The sequence below is a fragment of the Clupea harengus genome, chromosome 23, assembly GCF_900700415.2.
Source record: "Clupea harengus chromosome 23, Ch_v2.0.2, whole genome shotgun sequence".
Classification (NCBI taxonomy): domain Eukaryota; kingdom Metazoa; phylum Chordata; class Actinopteri; order Clupeiformes; family Clupeidae; genus Clupea; species Clupea harengus.
In genome coordinates this window covers 16333907-16348517 of record NC_045174.1, presented here as the reverse complement: position 1 = coordinate 16348517, position 14611 = coordinate 16333907, and the positions used below count along the sequence as shown (strand labels likewise).

At 43.8% G+C, this 14611-nt stretch overlaps 1 protein-coding gene across 1 annotated transcript; it reads right to left on the bottom strand.

Annotated features, from left to right (window-relative positions):
• Positions 1-3630: 3630 nt before the first annotated feature.
• On the bottom strand, positions 3631-13529 carry LOC105909368 (nucleotide-binding oligomerization domain-containing protein 2-like). The gene is given in 13 exon segments (XM_031561588.1): positions 3631-3703; positions 5065-5148; positions 5510-5593; positions 6004-6087; positions 6629-6712; positions 6880-6963; positions 7043-7126; positions 7414-7665; positions 7996-9131; positions 11919-12056; positions 12059-12296; positions 12527-12606; positions 13167-13529. Coding segments are annotated over 13 exon segments (2784 nt in total).
• Positions 13530-14611: the final 1082 nt, after the last annotated feature.

The window sequence follows — 14611 nt, the reverse complement described above, 5'->3', positions numbered from 1 at the left end:
ACAGCACATCTGGCCGTAGGAGAGGTCTGCGCTCTCCGAATGCCCCTCTAGCTCTCTGGTAGCGAATTGGCTGAACATTATGACATTTCTAAGGAAATGAGTTTGGGTGGCCACATGCATACACATATTTAGATTTAAACAACTCTTCATATCTACCTAATATTAAAAGACTTCTAGACGAAAATGGTAAAACGTAAAAATAATAACATGTTTTCATGTGGGGTTTTCATCTCAACAGTGCTTCAATAACCTTTTATGACTTTTTGTCTGATTACATTTTTTCATGCAAAGGCCTCTCCCTTCTCTTTGTCTTGGCAAGGATACTGCCCTCAAGTTTCACAAGACCTTTCCATGAAAGCTAGACGCCAAAGGAACTTGTTCAGACTCATCTTGCAAAAGTCTGTGTGTGCAAACACCAAAAAATATGAACGCAAACTGCTTCAGAAGTGTCTACTGTAGCAAATGTCAATGGCTAGCTGTGTGGCCAGAAGTCGAAGCCTAAAATGTTTCTTACTTACATAAGCAGTTGAGAGACTGGAAAGAGTAGAAAGACAGTAGTGAAGGAACACGTCATTCAAGTTTGGTTCTTTTGATTCTGTTCACCAATTCAGTGATCCAGTTTCGATAAAATAGACCTGAAACACTGTATCCTGACATAGTTATAAGCATCATACCACTCTCCTGTGGTGTGGAATCACTTGGACCTGTTAATAAAAGAGCAGACAAACATATCAGTGTTCATCTTTGCTGAGAAGAGAAGCCACAATGTATGTATGAGATTAAACATCTTCGCTGAGAAGCCACAATGTATATGTGAAATTAAACATTGTTTGCACCACAACTAATTGTGTGGAAGAGAAATATGGTGCCAGTTGTGACACCAAAACTACGCAGTGCCAATCGCCTGACCTGCAAATGGCCCATGACCAAGGACTACAGTAACCAAAACCCTACACAGATTGGACACACAGGCACAAGATTGAAACCAGCCTCTGGGAAAAAAACATCCTGGGGAGGAGAGGGGTATTCCAATACATATGTTAACAAAAGTAATACATGAATTAGTAACAAGCCTGGCTAAGTTACCTCAGAGTAATTGGTAAACCTCCTAATAGAAGAGCCGTATGGCTTAATTCTCCCTGCAAAATGAAGCCAACGGGCTCTTCTATTAGGAGGTTTAACACTTACTCTGAGTTAACCTACCCAGGTTTGTCACTACTCCACGTTCTTTGGCATACCCCTAGATAGGAAGCTGCAATCCACACTGGACATCATTAACCATGACCTCAACAGTCAAGTGCAAGAGACACAGAGGAAAGAGCATGCCAGAGTCTCTGTGTTGCAAAAGGGCACTATTGTGTGAACACAGAGCGTACGGAGTTTGCATGGCTCTTTCATTTTTTCCCTTTAACATATTCTGTAATTTTTTTAATATATTTTATAAATAGTTTTTTCTATGTTTGTAAAAGTACTTAATGTACCATAGAAAATTCCTGGTAGGTGTAAACCTACTTGGCGATAAGAACGTTTAGATAGATAGATAGATATGGGTATTATCAGAAGGGAGGGGACATACTGTATGCTGGCGTAGCTATACAACTATAGTTAGTGTGGTGCGTGCACATTTCCGTTTACACTGCCATTGACAGATTAGTGGGGGTCCTCACCAGAGCCTGCAGAGCCTGAGGAACTGGAACTGGAACTGGAACTGAAACTGGAACTGGAACTGGACCTGGAACTGGAACTGGAACTGGAACTGGACCTGGAACTGGAACTGGAACTTTTCCCTCTCCCTCCTCCCTTCAGCGACACTGGGAAGAGATAATCACTAACGGTTCGCATACTACGAAAACCTTTCCTTTGCGATATTTTTCCTTAACCTAACATTATTTTGGTTACTTATAATGTTCTTCAGTAGTACACCTATGGGGGAAAATGTTTCTTTAGCATTTAAAAATACAACAAAAACTAACTACAACTAATGGAGGAGGCTGTAAACACAGGACGAAACAAAACACATAATAATAATAATAATAATAATAATAATAATAAAGGGTAAAACACATATTACATGATTACTTTAAAAAAACATAATCACTCTTGTCTCTTGTCAAACTATTTTTGAATAGCCATTGTGACATTTCTTATATGGTTACTTTGTTTTAAGAAGAAATGCCTCTCCCTTTCTCCTTGCATGTTACTGCTCTATCCTCTCTAGGTCTCTGTACCAATATAAGCACTTTTTCCTCATGACCTTTTGATGGTCGAGTTTCTACTTGCTCTTGTCCCGATGCCAGAGAAACTTGCTCAGACTCATCATGTTAACGCCTGCGTATGCAAGCCCACATTTAAAATAAATGTTTAAACTCAACATAGATTTTACACTGGATATGTTATAGATTAAATGTTTCCACAGTGGAAGTGAAGACTTAAAATGAACCACTAGCTTTTAAAATGCTTGCACTTGATAATATGAAAAGAGCTCTAGAATGCAGTCTGCATGAAACACTACGTGAAGAATGTGGTCTGACAAAAAAGTCTAGAAAACAAACCTATTATTTCTCCTAAGGACAACAAATTACTCACTCACCCAAACTGAATCCAAACAAGGACAGGAGTAGCCATACCCTGCAGATGTTCTCCATTACTGCCATGGATGAGGTGAATTTACACTGATCGGAGAGTTACTGACTGTATGACGAGTCTCTCTGGGTCTTGTAACACTAACACAACATGTTGCCCACCCCACCACATGGGACACGCCTACCTGACAGACCTCCCACGGGTCTAGGCCCCGCCCTGTGATATTGCATGCCTGTTCTGTCTCTGTCTGTACAGCAGGTAATTGGAAGCAGGTGTATCAGTGATTGGATGGGCTACAAAAGCCCTGATCAGACGGCAGTCGTGAGAACTTTGGATTCCCGGCATTTGGTTATCGTTGGATAGAGATTGGTTTTGGATCGTTGGTTTTGGATACTTGTTGGTTTTGGATTGGTTGTTGGATTTTGGATTATCGTCGTCGTTTGTTTTGGATTACCAATTAACTGACTTTACATTACATCTTTGGTTTCTATTCACAATACTGACATTCACCACACGTTTGCCTATAATTAATAGATAAATATAAACCTGTAATCATTAATAAATAACTTCTATTATTATTATTATTATTATTAATAATAAATTCTGCCTGGCCTCCCCTTTATGTTTCATGCATGTGAGCCGTGCACGTAACACAGTAGACCAGGATAGACCTCCCAACATGATTGGCTTAGTCACAGTAGACCAGGACAGACCTCCCAACATGATTGGCTTAGTCACAGTAGACCAGGAAGGAAGTTGCACAGTCCCGTTGACTTTGATGGAACAATTTTTTCCCCAGTAAGGCGCCACATGGAGCATTTCAAAAGCTCTAAACACTGGTATCAGTGATGTTGTTCGTTAAGTTTTATGGTTAGGTGTTTAAATTAAACACAGCTTATAATGACTTTATTGTGCCATGTCAGACTTTAATGTATGGAGACCCCAGAAGACGGGAAATAATGGGAATAGAACACACTGGTGGTATGTCCAAAAATATGAATGTAGAAATTAACGTAGAAATTAACGTAGAAATATGTGGTTGATTCTTCAGAAGGTTAGTCGTTTGTCTCTTTCTGTTAGCTCCTCCTCTTCCTCCGGGCTGAGTGTGTTACCCCTCAACCTCAGAAATAAAAACAGACAAACAAATAAACACACATTTTCTCATTTTACCACATTGTTATCATATAACCCCTTGCATAATTTCAAGGCCTACTACTTCTATTTCTGTGTTTGACATCCAGGTGCTAAAATGCACAAATGATAAAGACTTAAATAGTTGTCATGTTTCTCATCGCATTTGGGAGCCTAAAATCAACTGAGTAGTTTTCCCCCCAAACATGCTCTACTTTTTTCCAATATTCTTTCTGTTCTCTGCTATTGGTACAACCTGTGGGATTGTGAGCGACCGGCGCGGCCAGCCCACGATTAGGGATGTGGACTTTGGAGATGGTGGTCAAAAGAGTCGCCGGAGCAGTGGTTTACGTTTTCAATTCAACCATATTTATTTTCTTTCCAGGTTGTGGATTTTAGCAAAAGTATTAATAGCACAAAACAAAGTACTTCAGACAAAAACAAAGATTCAATATCCAAATGCAGCGTAACAGTGTTACCGTGACAGACAACTCCTCGCAGCAGGAAAGCTGTCCTTCTACCTCCACTCCTGAATGGCACTGAGCTAGCCTCTTAAGAAGGCCTAGCTATTGCCCCTAATTGGCCTAATAGGGCCAACCCATGAATATGGGTAAGCAAAGCACATTGTGCATATTATTAACAAAACCATTCATTCAGGCATTATACATTCAAATAACATGTCTCCATATAATCACTCAAACACCATTTAACCCAATAGCAAATCACCCTACAATGCATAGTTATTATCTAAGTGAAATGTGAACACGACCAACACCCCTGTGACATAATGCCCCGCTCCCTCCACTAGTGACACAATGTAAACGTGTTATCCCAGCGCGAGCGCGCTTTCGCGTTGGGACCAGTATGTGGAAGCGTGAGAACCAGGAAGTGTGAGTAAATGTATGTTAACCAGTTTATGGACGTTATTGCAATGCAAATGGATGAGAATGTGGGTACCCAGTATGTATATCAGTATAATTGAACAACAGCAGGTGTATGCAAATAATATGTATGCGTGCTGTATATCGCGGCAGACCAAACAATACCCTAATTCGCGGTAAACACCCGACACCATTACAATCTCACACCGTGTAACAAACAAGCACCACAAACCCACAAAACACCCCACAACACTCTCAACAATGTTCAGGGTGCACATATTATGCAATCTCCAGGAAGACGCTGTGTAATTGTGGCTGCGTGCGTGTGTGTGTGTGTGAGAATGAATGGAGTCACCGTCTCTTACTCCCGCATTTCGTGGTAAAGTAAATAAACAGTCCGGAATGTTCGTAACAGTGAGAAGAAATGTTCAGCTTCTCACAGGGATCTGCATGGGCCTAGAGGCCTTACCAGAGAGATTTAACGCTGGAGTTTGTCTGGATGGCCTGGAAGAGACTCTCAACTCCTTCTCTGGTGATACAGTTTTTGGTTAACCTGATGACGAGAAAGAATATTATATTAATTATAATTATATAATTATTATAATAATTTATTATAGGACAGGATAAGTGAGTGTGCACAATTGTGAGAGGAATACTAAACAGATCAGAGTCAGATAAGAATAAGAATTAGAATCAACACAACAGAATGGAAATCAGATGAATCAATAAAAGAGTATACATGATGATTTACACAAATCCCTCGGAGGAGCAAAGGAATTTGTTTGTCCGTTTTTGTTTCTTCTAAGACACACACACACACACGCTCACACAAACACACGCTGACAGTGGCAGTGCACAATCACACAAACACACATGGTATATATATAAAGTGCAAGTGCAAGCCTTAACCTCACCAAAGTTCCTCCAGCGATGGACATCTCTCTATGAGCCTGGCCATAGCATGAGCACCTGTGTCCCCAATCCCATTGTCCACCAGACTGCAAAGGAAGCAGCACCGATGTCTTCAAACACATGTCTCAAAATGGCCATATAACCACCAAAGAACCACTCTAGTATACTATTGCATATTATGCATACATACATACATACTGTTATACCGCCGGACTATACATTATCCCTTACATACGTACATACTGTTATATAGTATTCCACATTGTGGTGGGACATCTTCAAACCATCTTTACTTTGAACCAGATATGGACATTTTTTGTATTAGATATAATTTTTTGGTAAGATATACTTCTTTTTACTATCTGAACAGTGAACAACTTGCTTACTAGTTATAAAATACACCCCAGACCTGTACGGTAAGTCAGTTTGGACCAAAAATGTATTTAAATACAATTTGAAAACAATGTTCCACTGGAAATGACGTGTCTAGTGTTACCTCAGCCACACCAGAGAAGGGCTGTTCTCCAGAGCTCTGGCCAATGCCACGGCCCCGTCATCTCCAACGTCGTTTCCCCAGAGTCTACATAGACAGTAGAATAATTCACAGAAAACGTTTGATTTCATGCAACGTGCAACAATGTGTGGAATATCATTTCATCCCTATTTTGCATGACATTGTATGAGTAGGTTGTGATTTAGGCAGATGGCTGTAGACAGTTGTGTCTGATCGTCATAGAGACCCACGCTATCTTCTTGAATTTCTCACACTGGATGCCCTTCTCAATAAGTTTGGCCATTCCTGCATCTGTAATGTTTTTAGTGTTCCTCAAACTGTAACAGGAATTGAACAGGCAGAGAAGACCGTGCCACCAGGCTGTTCACTGCAATCACTCCCCAGTGCCCACTCACCATGTGTGCTACTAGTGGGGTACCTGACCATGCACCCCCGAGACCCAGAGAGCCAAATCAGGGCTGCCAACATTTGAGCTTTTAAACCCCACAGACCCCCACTGTGGCCTCGGTAGTCTAAAATAATCACACCCTTTGTCAAGCTCCTGGTAAAGGACAAAGATACATTTGAGATTTTAGACAGGGGTTTAACTTCACTGACTGATCCTTACCCAAGGTACTGTAGCGACCTGTTGTGCTGAAGGCCTTCTGCCAAGCACTGAGCTCCTACCGCTGTGACACTGTTGTTTCCCAGTCTAAGGGACGTATGAATGTAATGTTAATGGGAAAGTTGAGAAAGTTATCATGACATGACTAGAAAGAATGAATGTATCGAATAAAATACTGAAATTCACAAAGAAAGTATTACACCATAGAGCTCTTATGGGCCATTTTGTGGGTGCTCTTTCATACGTGAGCTGACCTTAAAGACAAGAAATTCTGCTTTGATTTGAGGAGATGCGCAAAGTGATGGGTGCAGTCATCAGTTAGTTTGTTGCTGAAGAGCCTGAAGAAAGGGTAAAATGTGTATCACTGCTGTGGAACTCTCTGAAAGATACTGAGTTAGCAAAGCTCACACTACTCACGCTATCTTCGTGAAGTTCTCACACTGGATCCCCTTCTCAATAAGTTTGGCCATTCCTGCGTCTGTAATGTTATTGTTCCTCAAACTGTAGAAGGAATTGAACAGGCATGTTCATTCATTACTTCCCAAGTCCTGCACATAGAGAATGACTCTTTGCATCTTCCTAATGTTTATGTGTGGTTATGTGTGGGTAAGTATTTCACACCTAAACTGAAAAAAAAGAAAAATGTGATATCCGTCTGATTGGTTCCAACTGTTGCTAACTGTAAATGTAGCTAACTGTTTAATCGGGATCTGACCCGGCTCAGATCTGCACTAATTCTGAGCCATTTTCAGGCCCACCAGTTAGCAGGGAATGCATTGCAGTCTTACTATAAGGCACAGCAGACGTGCAGGCAGGGCAGTAGTTCCTCCACGCCAACATCCCCGACAGCATTGTGGTCCAACTGCAGGCCAACTGGGTTCTTCAGGTGCTGCAGCACACAAGCCAGAGCTGTGCACTCCACAGGGCCAATGTTACAGTAGGTCAACTTGAGGTGTTCCCCCTCGAATGTCGCCACTGCATCTCTGGCAACTTCACTGTCCTGCATCTCATGAATACATTGCACGAGCCAGATGAAGTTCCACGTTGGTGGAACGAACTGCCTAGTACTACCAGAGCAGGGGCGTCCCTCTCTACCTTCAAGAAGCTTTTGAAGACCCAACTCTTCAGAGAGCACCTCCCCTCCTAACTGGCACCTGACTAGCGCTTAACTTGCACTTCAGCAGTTACATTCCTGCACTTCTTTTTCCTTTTTTCTAGGTCGTTGTTTTTCTAATTCTCATGTAAAGTAGTATTTATTGTTACACCATGCTTTTTATTGCTCTTAGCTTGACTGTTCTCTCCCTTGTACGTCGCTTTGGACAAAAGCGTCTGCTAAATGACTAAATGTAAATGTAAATGTAATGAAGCCTGGCATGGCGTGGAGGCTCTTCTTTTCACCTGCTACAGGTTTGGGCATGGAATTGAAATGCCTCCGGAGGCTTGTAGATAGAGACTTTGCTGCTTGTTTGGATTTTGTCTTGAGCATTTGTGTGGGGCAAGATTGAAGGAGCAGAACACGGTGGCGCTGAGAGAGGAGACCTGACACAAACCTGGAGGTGATACGGTGGTTTGAAGTTTCGCTTGTCAAGGTCTTCCTTCTACCAGCCGCTGGGAATTGACCACTGTCACGGTCATTCCCTGACCAGTTGCTGACTCTCTTCATGAATTTCTTCACGGTGAAAAGGTCATCGTTGTTCAGGACGAGGTAAAGAGCAGCAAAAAAACACTGCATGGTGACATGCAGGAACTCAAAATGTGGCTCAGGACAGGACAAGTGACTAGTGATTTGGACGAGGACACCTATGCTAAGGTCTTGCTCTGTGAACCCTCTGCTCCTCAGCTCAGACTCAGATAGGAGATACCGGGAAGACTCCAAGCCCTCAAACGCCAGTTGGGCTAGCCGCATAATGGTGAGGAAGTGCTCTTGCAGCCAACAGTTTCCCAGACTGTGTCGCTTGGCGTCCTTACAATAGAGAACATGCTGTAAGACCATGACAAAGATATCAGTGGTGGTGTGCAGGTCACCATTTCTGCGAATGTGTTCCTTGTAACATTTTGACACGATCCAGCAGAGAACTGGCACATGGCAGAGACCCAAGAGTGTTGTGTTTCCATGCAACGACTTTGAAACCTGCACAACCGACACGGGATCGTGGTGTTTCCTCAGAAAGCTGTCAATCCCACCAGGAGAAAAGCCCCTCAGACGGATCTCCTTCCGCAGATAATGTCTCAGGCTGGGCCCTAATGCCAATGGGCGGCTGGTCACCAACTTCCGCACTCCCTTCATGAGACAGCCCTGGAGAAGATTGAAGAGTAATGTGGATACCGGTGCTCGCAGGTCTGGACAGCAGTGCCTCTGTTCGTCCGAGAAGCTGTGCTTGAACTCATCTAGACCATCGGAAGTGAACAGCACCAGGTGTGGGTTGTCCAAGATGAACTGGAACAGTTGTTCCTGATCCCTGTCGGCCCAACAGCAGTGGAAGAAAAGCAGGTCCCTCAGGGACAGATCCCAATTCAATTCAATTCAATTCAACTTTATTCGCCATGTATACAGATACTAGGAATTGTTTTTGGTTTTCTCCATGCAGGCTATAGTATCACAGATAGAACAACAAGACAACACAGAACAACAATACAAGGACAGATAGTACCAGACAGTATGAGCAAAATAATAAATAAGAATGGAGGTAGTGCAACAATAATAATGTTAAATAAAGTTAAATAAAGTGCGATAAAGTTCGTGTGTGAGAGCTATTTAGGAGGGCTATTGCTTGGGGGAAAAAACTGTTGAGGTGACGTGATGTTTTGGTCATGATGGCCCTGTATCGCTGTCCAGAGGGGAGACGGTTAAAGAGACTGTTAGCAGGATGTGAGGGGTCTGCCGTGATCTTCATTACTTTCCTGAGGGATCTGGAGCTGTGAAGGTCCTTGATGGAGGGAAGGGGGCAGCCGATGATGCGCTCTGCTGCCCGTACGACTCTTTGGAGCCTGGCCTTAGAGCGGGCAGAGGCAGAGTCATACCAGACCGAGTGAGAGGATGTAAGCACACTCTCAATGATAGCCCTGTAAAACTGCACCATGATGGGGGGGCTGACCTGTAGTCCTCTCAGCTGCCGGAGGAAGAACAGGCGCTGCTGACCTTTCTTCACTAATTGAGTGATGTTATTGTCCCATTTTAGTGTGTTGGTGATGGTTGTGCCTAGGAACTTGAAATGCTCTACTACAGTGACAGATGAGTTGTTGATGACAAGTGGAAGATGTGTCGGAACCTTTTTTCGGAAGTCCACAATCACCTCCACTGTCTTGTTGACGTTGAGCTCTAGGTTGCTGACTGCACACCAGGACTCTAGAGACTCTAGATGGCCGACCTCCCTCCGGTAGGCAGACTCGTTGTTGTTGCTGATGAGACCTATCATGGTGGTGTCGTCTGCATACTTGATGGTCTTGACAGACGGGTCACCAGAGGAGCAGTCGTTGGTGTACAGGGAGAAGAGCAGGGGGGACAGCACACAACCCTGGGGGGCACCGGTGTTAACTGTGCGGGGCTGTGACAGATGCGGGCCCAGCCTGACATACTGTCTCCTGTTGGTGAGAAAATCTGTAATCCATAAGCAGGTAAGGGGGTGGATGTTCAGATGGGTCAGTTTGCTATGGAGGAGGTCGGGAATGATGGTGTTAAAGGCAGAACTATAATCCACAAACAGGACCCTTGCATAGGTGTTCCGATTGTCCAGGTGTTGTAGAATATAGTGAAGGGCTATGTTGATTGCATCGTCTACTGAGCGGTTGGGTCTGTATGCCAATGGAGGGGGTGGACCCACGCGGTGCTTCAAACCTTGTGCAGAACACATTGAACTGGTCTGGTAGATTTGGGTCGTTAGAGGTGGGGGGGGGCTTCTTCTTGTAGCCCGTGGCAGATTGTAGGCCCCTCCAGACAGCTCTGATGTTCTTATCCCCGACCTGTTGTTCAATTCTAGTCTTATACACCCCTTTAGCATGCTGGATGGCTTTGCTGAGGGCATATTTGGCTTTGGTGTACGCGTCCTTATCTCCGCTCCTGTGGGCCGCCTCCTTCCCTCTCCTCAGTAGCCTCACCTCCTTGTTGAACCACGGTTTATTATTACTATAAATGACAATGGATTGTCTGGGGATGCAGAGTTCCTCACAGAAGTAGACGTAGGATGAGCATGTGTCTGCATACTCATCAATGTCATTGCATGCCAGCTTAATAGCTGCCCAGTCTGTAATGTCAAAACAGGCTTGCAGTGATTCAGTTGCATCAGGTGTTCGTATCTGGACAGACCTCTTGACCGGTTTTTGTTTCCTGAGTAGGGACTGGTATGTGGGGATGAGTTTAATCACAGAATGATCGCTATTGCCTAGTGGTGCGCACGCGCACGCGCGATATGCCTCTCTGATGGTAGAATAGCACTGATCAAGAGTCCGTTCTCCCCTGGTGGCGCAGCGCACCAGCTGATGGTATTTTGGAAGTTCAGATCTCAGATCAGTGTGGTTAAAGTCACCCATGACAAATAAAGTGGAGTTAGGGAACTTGTTCTCCAACTCCGTGATCTGATCTGCTAAAAGTTGCTGTGCGGTGTCAGCGTGCGCCTGAGGCTGGAGACACACGCAAGGATAATGGATGATATTTCTCTAGGTGAGTAGAAGGGTTTGCAGTGTATCACCAGTAATTCCAGATCGGGGGAACATAATTCAGCGATGACTGTTAAATCGATGCACCACTCGTTACTCACATAAAAGCAGACACCTCCGCCTTTTGTTTTCCCGGTGGCTGTCGCATCGCGGTCCGCTCTAAAGAGCTGATAGCCGGGCAGGTCCATCGCCGTGTCAGAAATATTGGAGTGGAGCCAGGTTTCCGTAAAGCAGAAAGCAGCAATATGTGAATAGCTCTTGTCCGTCCTCAGCCGAAGTTGGAGCTCATCCAGCTTGTTGCTGAGTGATCTCACGTTAGCCAGTACTAATCCAGGTAAAGGTGCACGGAAACCTTTCTTCTCCAAGCGGAGTCTGCAGCCGGCTCGCTTGCCCCTCGCTCTGCTGCGGGGGAGTAGCCTCCATGGGCGAGCTCTCGTGTGTTTGTTTGGGCTACGATCCGTAGAGTTAGTAAGGATATCCGAATGAAAACCCTGAAGATCAGGGTGGCAACTACGGGATAAAGTTGCTCTGATGTTTAGTAGTTCATTTCGTGTGTATGGGATTCTCATAGTGAAACCGAACACAGAACATAAAAACAAAACAGACAAACTATCTCCTGCACGAGATCTCCAGCTAGAGACTCCCGCCGCTCCATGCTCAGCTTCCGACAGCTGAAGGGGAAGAGCAGGAAGAAGTCCCTCAGGGACTCATTCTTGGCCCAAAGCAGATGCAGCCTCTGGAGCAGGGTACTCTTCCCCATGCCTGCCTCACCAGACACCTAAGTATAGTGTCTGCTTCTTCATTTAGGGTGCCTACTGGTCCCAGAATATCCTCTAGATCTAAGGGAACTTGGCCCTCGATGCAGTCCTCAGCAAGCTCCAGCTCACAGTCTGTGTAGATAACATCCAGTGAGAACTTGCTAGTTCCATCATAGCTACAAATAAACTGGGACTGTGCACAAACTGAACTGCATAGCTTCCTTTTGTACTCCAGGAACCCTGTGTTGAGATGAGATGTTCTTTTATATATGAGACAAAATATGGATGACTTAATGGTTTAATGATACAAAAGCCTGTTCAGTCATTTACGTTATTTTTATTGCTGTTGTTAACACTGTATTTGATACAATTAAATTAAATCAAGAAAGGAAATCACAAACAGCTTTGACAGTTCTGCTTTCATGAGAATTACTGAGAATAAAATCAGAAAGAGATGTGCTCACGTTCTTTGCGTAGAGGCTCCTGACACCTGTCTTCATCATCCTCTCTCCTGGTCTTCACCTCCTCTGGTTCATCCTTCAGCCTCTCCTTCCTCCTCTCCTGTCTAACCTGCAGGGAAACTTTGACTTTTAAAAACAAAAAACTTTATTTAAAATACACTACATCTGATAAAATATATAACATTAGATCACCAGCTATCTACAGAGTCATTACTGAAAATGATTTCCTCCCCACACCCCATTTTTCCTGCAACTGAACCAAATTGTGTGATTGTCAATAAAACACATTATAAAACATTATTCTTGTCTCCACCAAAGACAGACAGACAGAGAGAGAGCGAGAGAGAGAGACTGCTGTGAAGTCCCCTACAGGGAGAGAGAGAGAGAGAGAGAGAGACTGCTGTGAAGTCCCCTACAGGGACAGAGAGAGAGAGAGAGAATAAGAGAGAGAGAGAGAGAGAACGAGAGAGAGAGAGAGAGAGAGAGAGAGAACGAGAGAGAGAGAGAGAGAGAGAGAGAGAGGGATAAAGAGAGAAAGAGAGAGAGAGACTGCTGTGAAGTCCCCTACAGGGACAGAGAGAGCAGCTTGTCGATAAAACCCAAACCACTGTTCTCTTCTCTACCAAAGTCTAAACTGCCAGGTCATGGCTGCCCAGTCCCCTGCCTCACCTGCAGTGATAGAGAGAGCAGCTGTACGGCCTCGTCCATCCGCCTGTCCAGGCTCTCAAAGCTCTCCCTCAGGCTTGTGGCGTGCAGAGTCCGTCGAAGCAAACCGCTGCCATCGTGGCTCTCCACCAGCTCCTCCGCAGACCTCAGGGTCTTCTGAAGGCTCTTGAGACCCCTCAGCACGAGGTCCGCATCGTCGGAGAGATCTTCCTGCTCCCTCATGTCCTCTAAGACGTTCATCAAGTCTGCGGTGCGAGCCAATAGCTTCTCACTGTGCCTCCTGTTGGTCTTGACCATCTGGCAGCGGTTGTACAATGCCTCGGCGACTGCCAGGGAATGCTCTATGGCTTGAGATATGGGCTCCATTACTGCAATTGTGTGAAAAATGTAACTTTTTTTTTGGGATGTGTTTACTTTAAAATTCAGTAAACAAAAACATGTTCAGTAAAGTGACACCAAAAAAGTCTTTCTCTTTATAGTGCAATATGTTAAAGCATAGAAAAGCAAACAAACCAACAAACAAAAAGGCTTTTTGGAGAATACAATTTGAAGTTGTAAAGACAGAATGAAATGAGGAGGTTAAAATACATGTTTTTGAATCGGCCAACAATAGAAACCGCAATGTATGAAGAGAGGCTACTTATGAAAGACACAATCATCGAAAATTACTCAGCGCCCTAGTTTGAAGGTGTAAGCTGCTGGCGGAAATGGCAACGCACACAGTTGCACAGAAAGGGAAATGCCTCAGACCGAGAGGTAAAAGTGTGGTCAAAGGCACTAGATTTCATGATAAACTAATGTATTTTTGTTAAGATCAGTATAGCCTCTTATGTCCGTTATGGGGAGTTAATTTAGGCATAAGATGTAAAATGTCTAAACATGCGTAACATGGGATTCATATTCAATTTAATAATTTAAACTTGTCTAACGGAACTAATTTGCAACTTCAGTGCTAAGTACTGAAACAGAATGTACAGCTGACATCTTTGCTGAAGTATTAAATGTTTCAGCAGACATTCTGGCACTTGCTTTTGTGTGAATTGTTGGAGCTGGAGAGGTCAGCTCTATGGTTTCTATGGAAACCCAGGTTGTCGTAGTAAGCTTCTCTCACGCCTTAGGGTTAGGATAGCCTACATACAGTGTGCTGATGCAAAAGAATGATCATCTACTTATCTCATTTGTGAGTACACTGTTAGATTGATTTTGTGTTGCATACACAAATATATGTACATATCTTAACCACGACATATTCAGTACTAGAAAAAGAAAAAACATCAAGATGAATGAATGAAATGGTTATTATTATATGGCTAGACACACAGTGCAACTGGAGAGAATTTAGAGTAAATACAAGAATACAAAAAAAACACTTTTACATTTGTCCGAGGCATCCTTTACGTCTATAATTTAAAAGTTAAGGAATAAGTGCAGAACAACAGAACAACAGC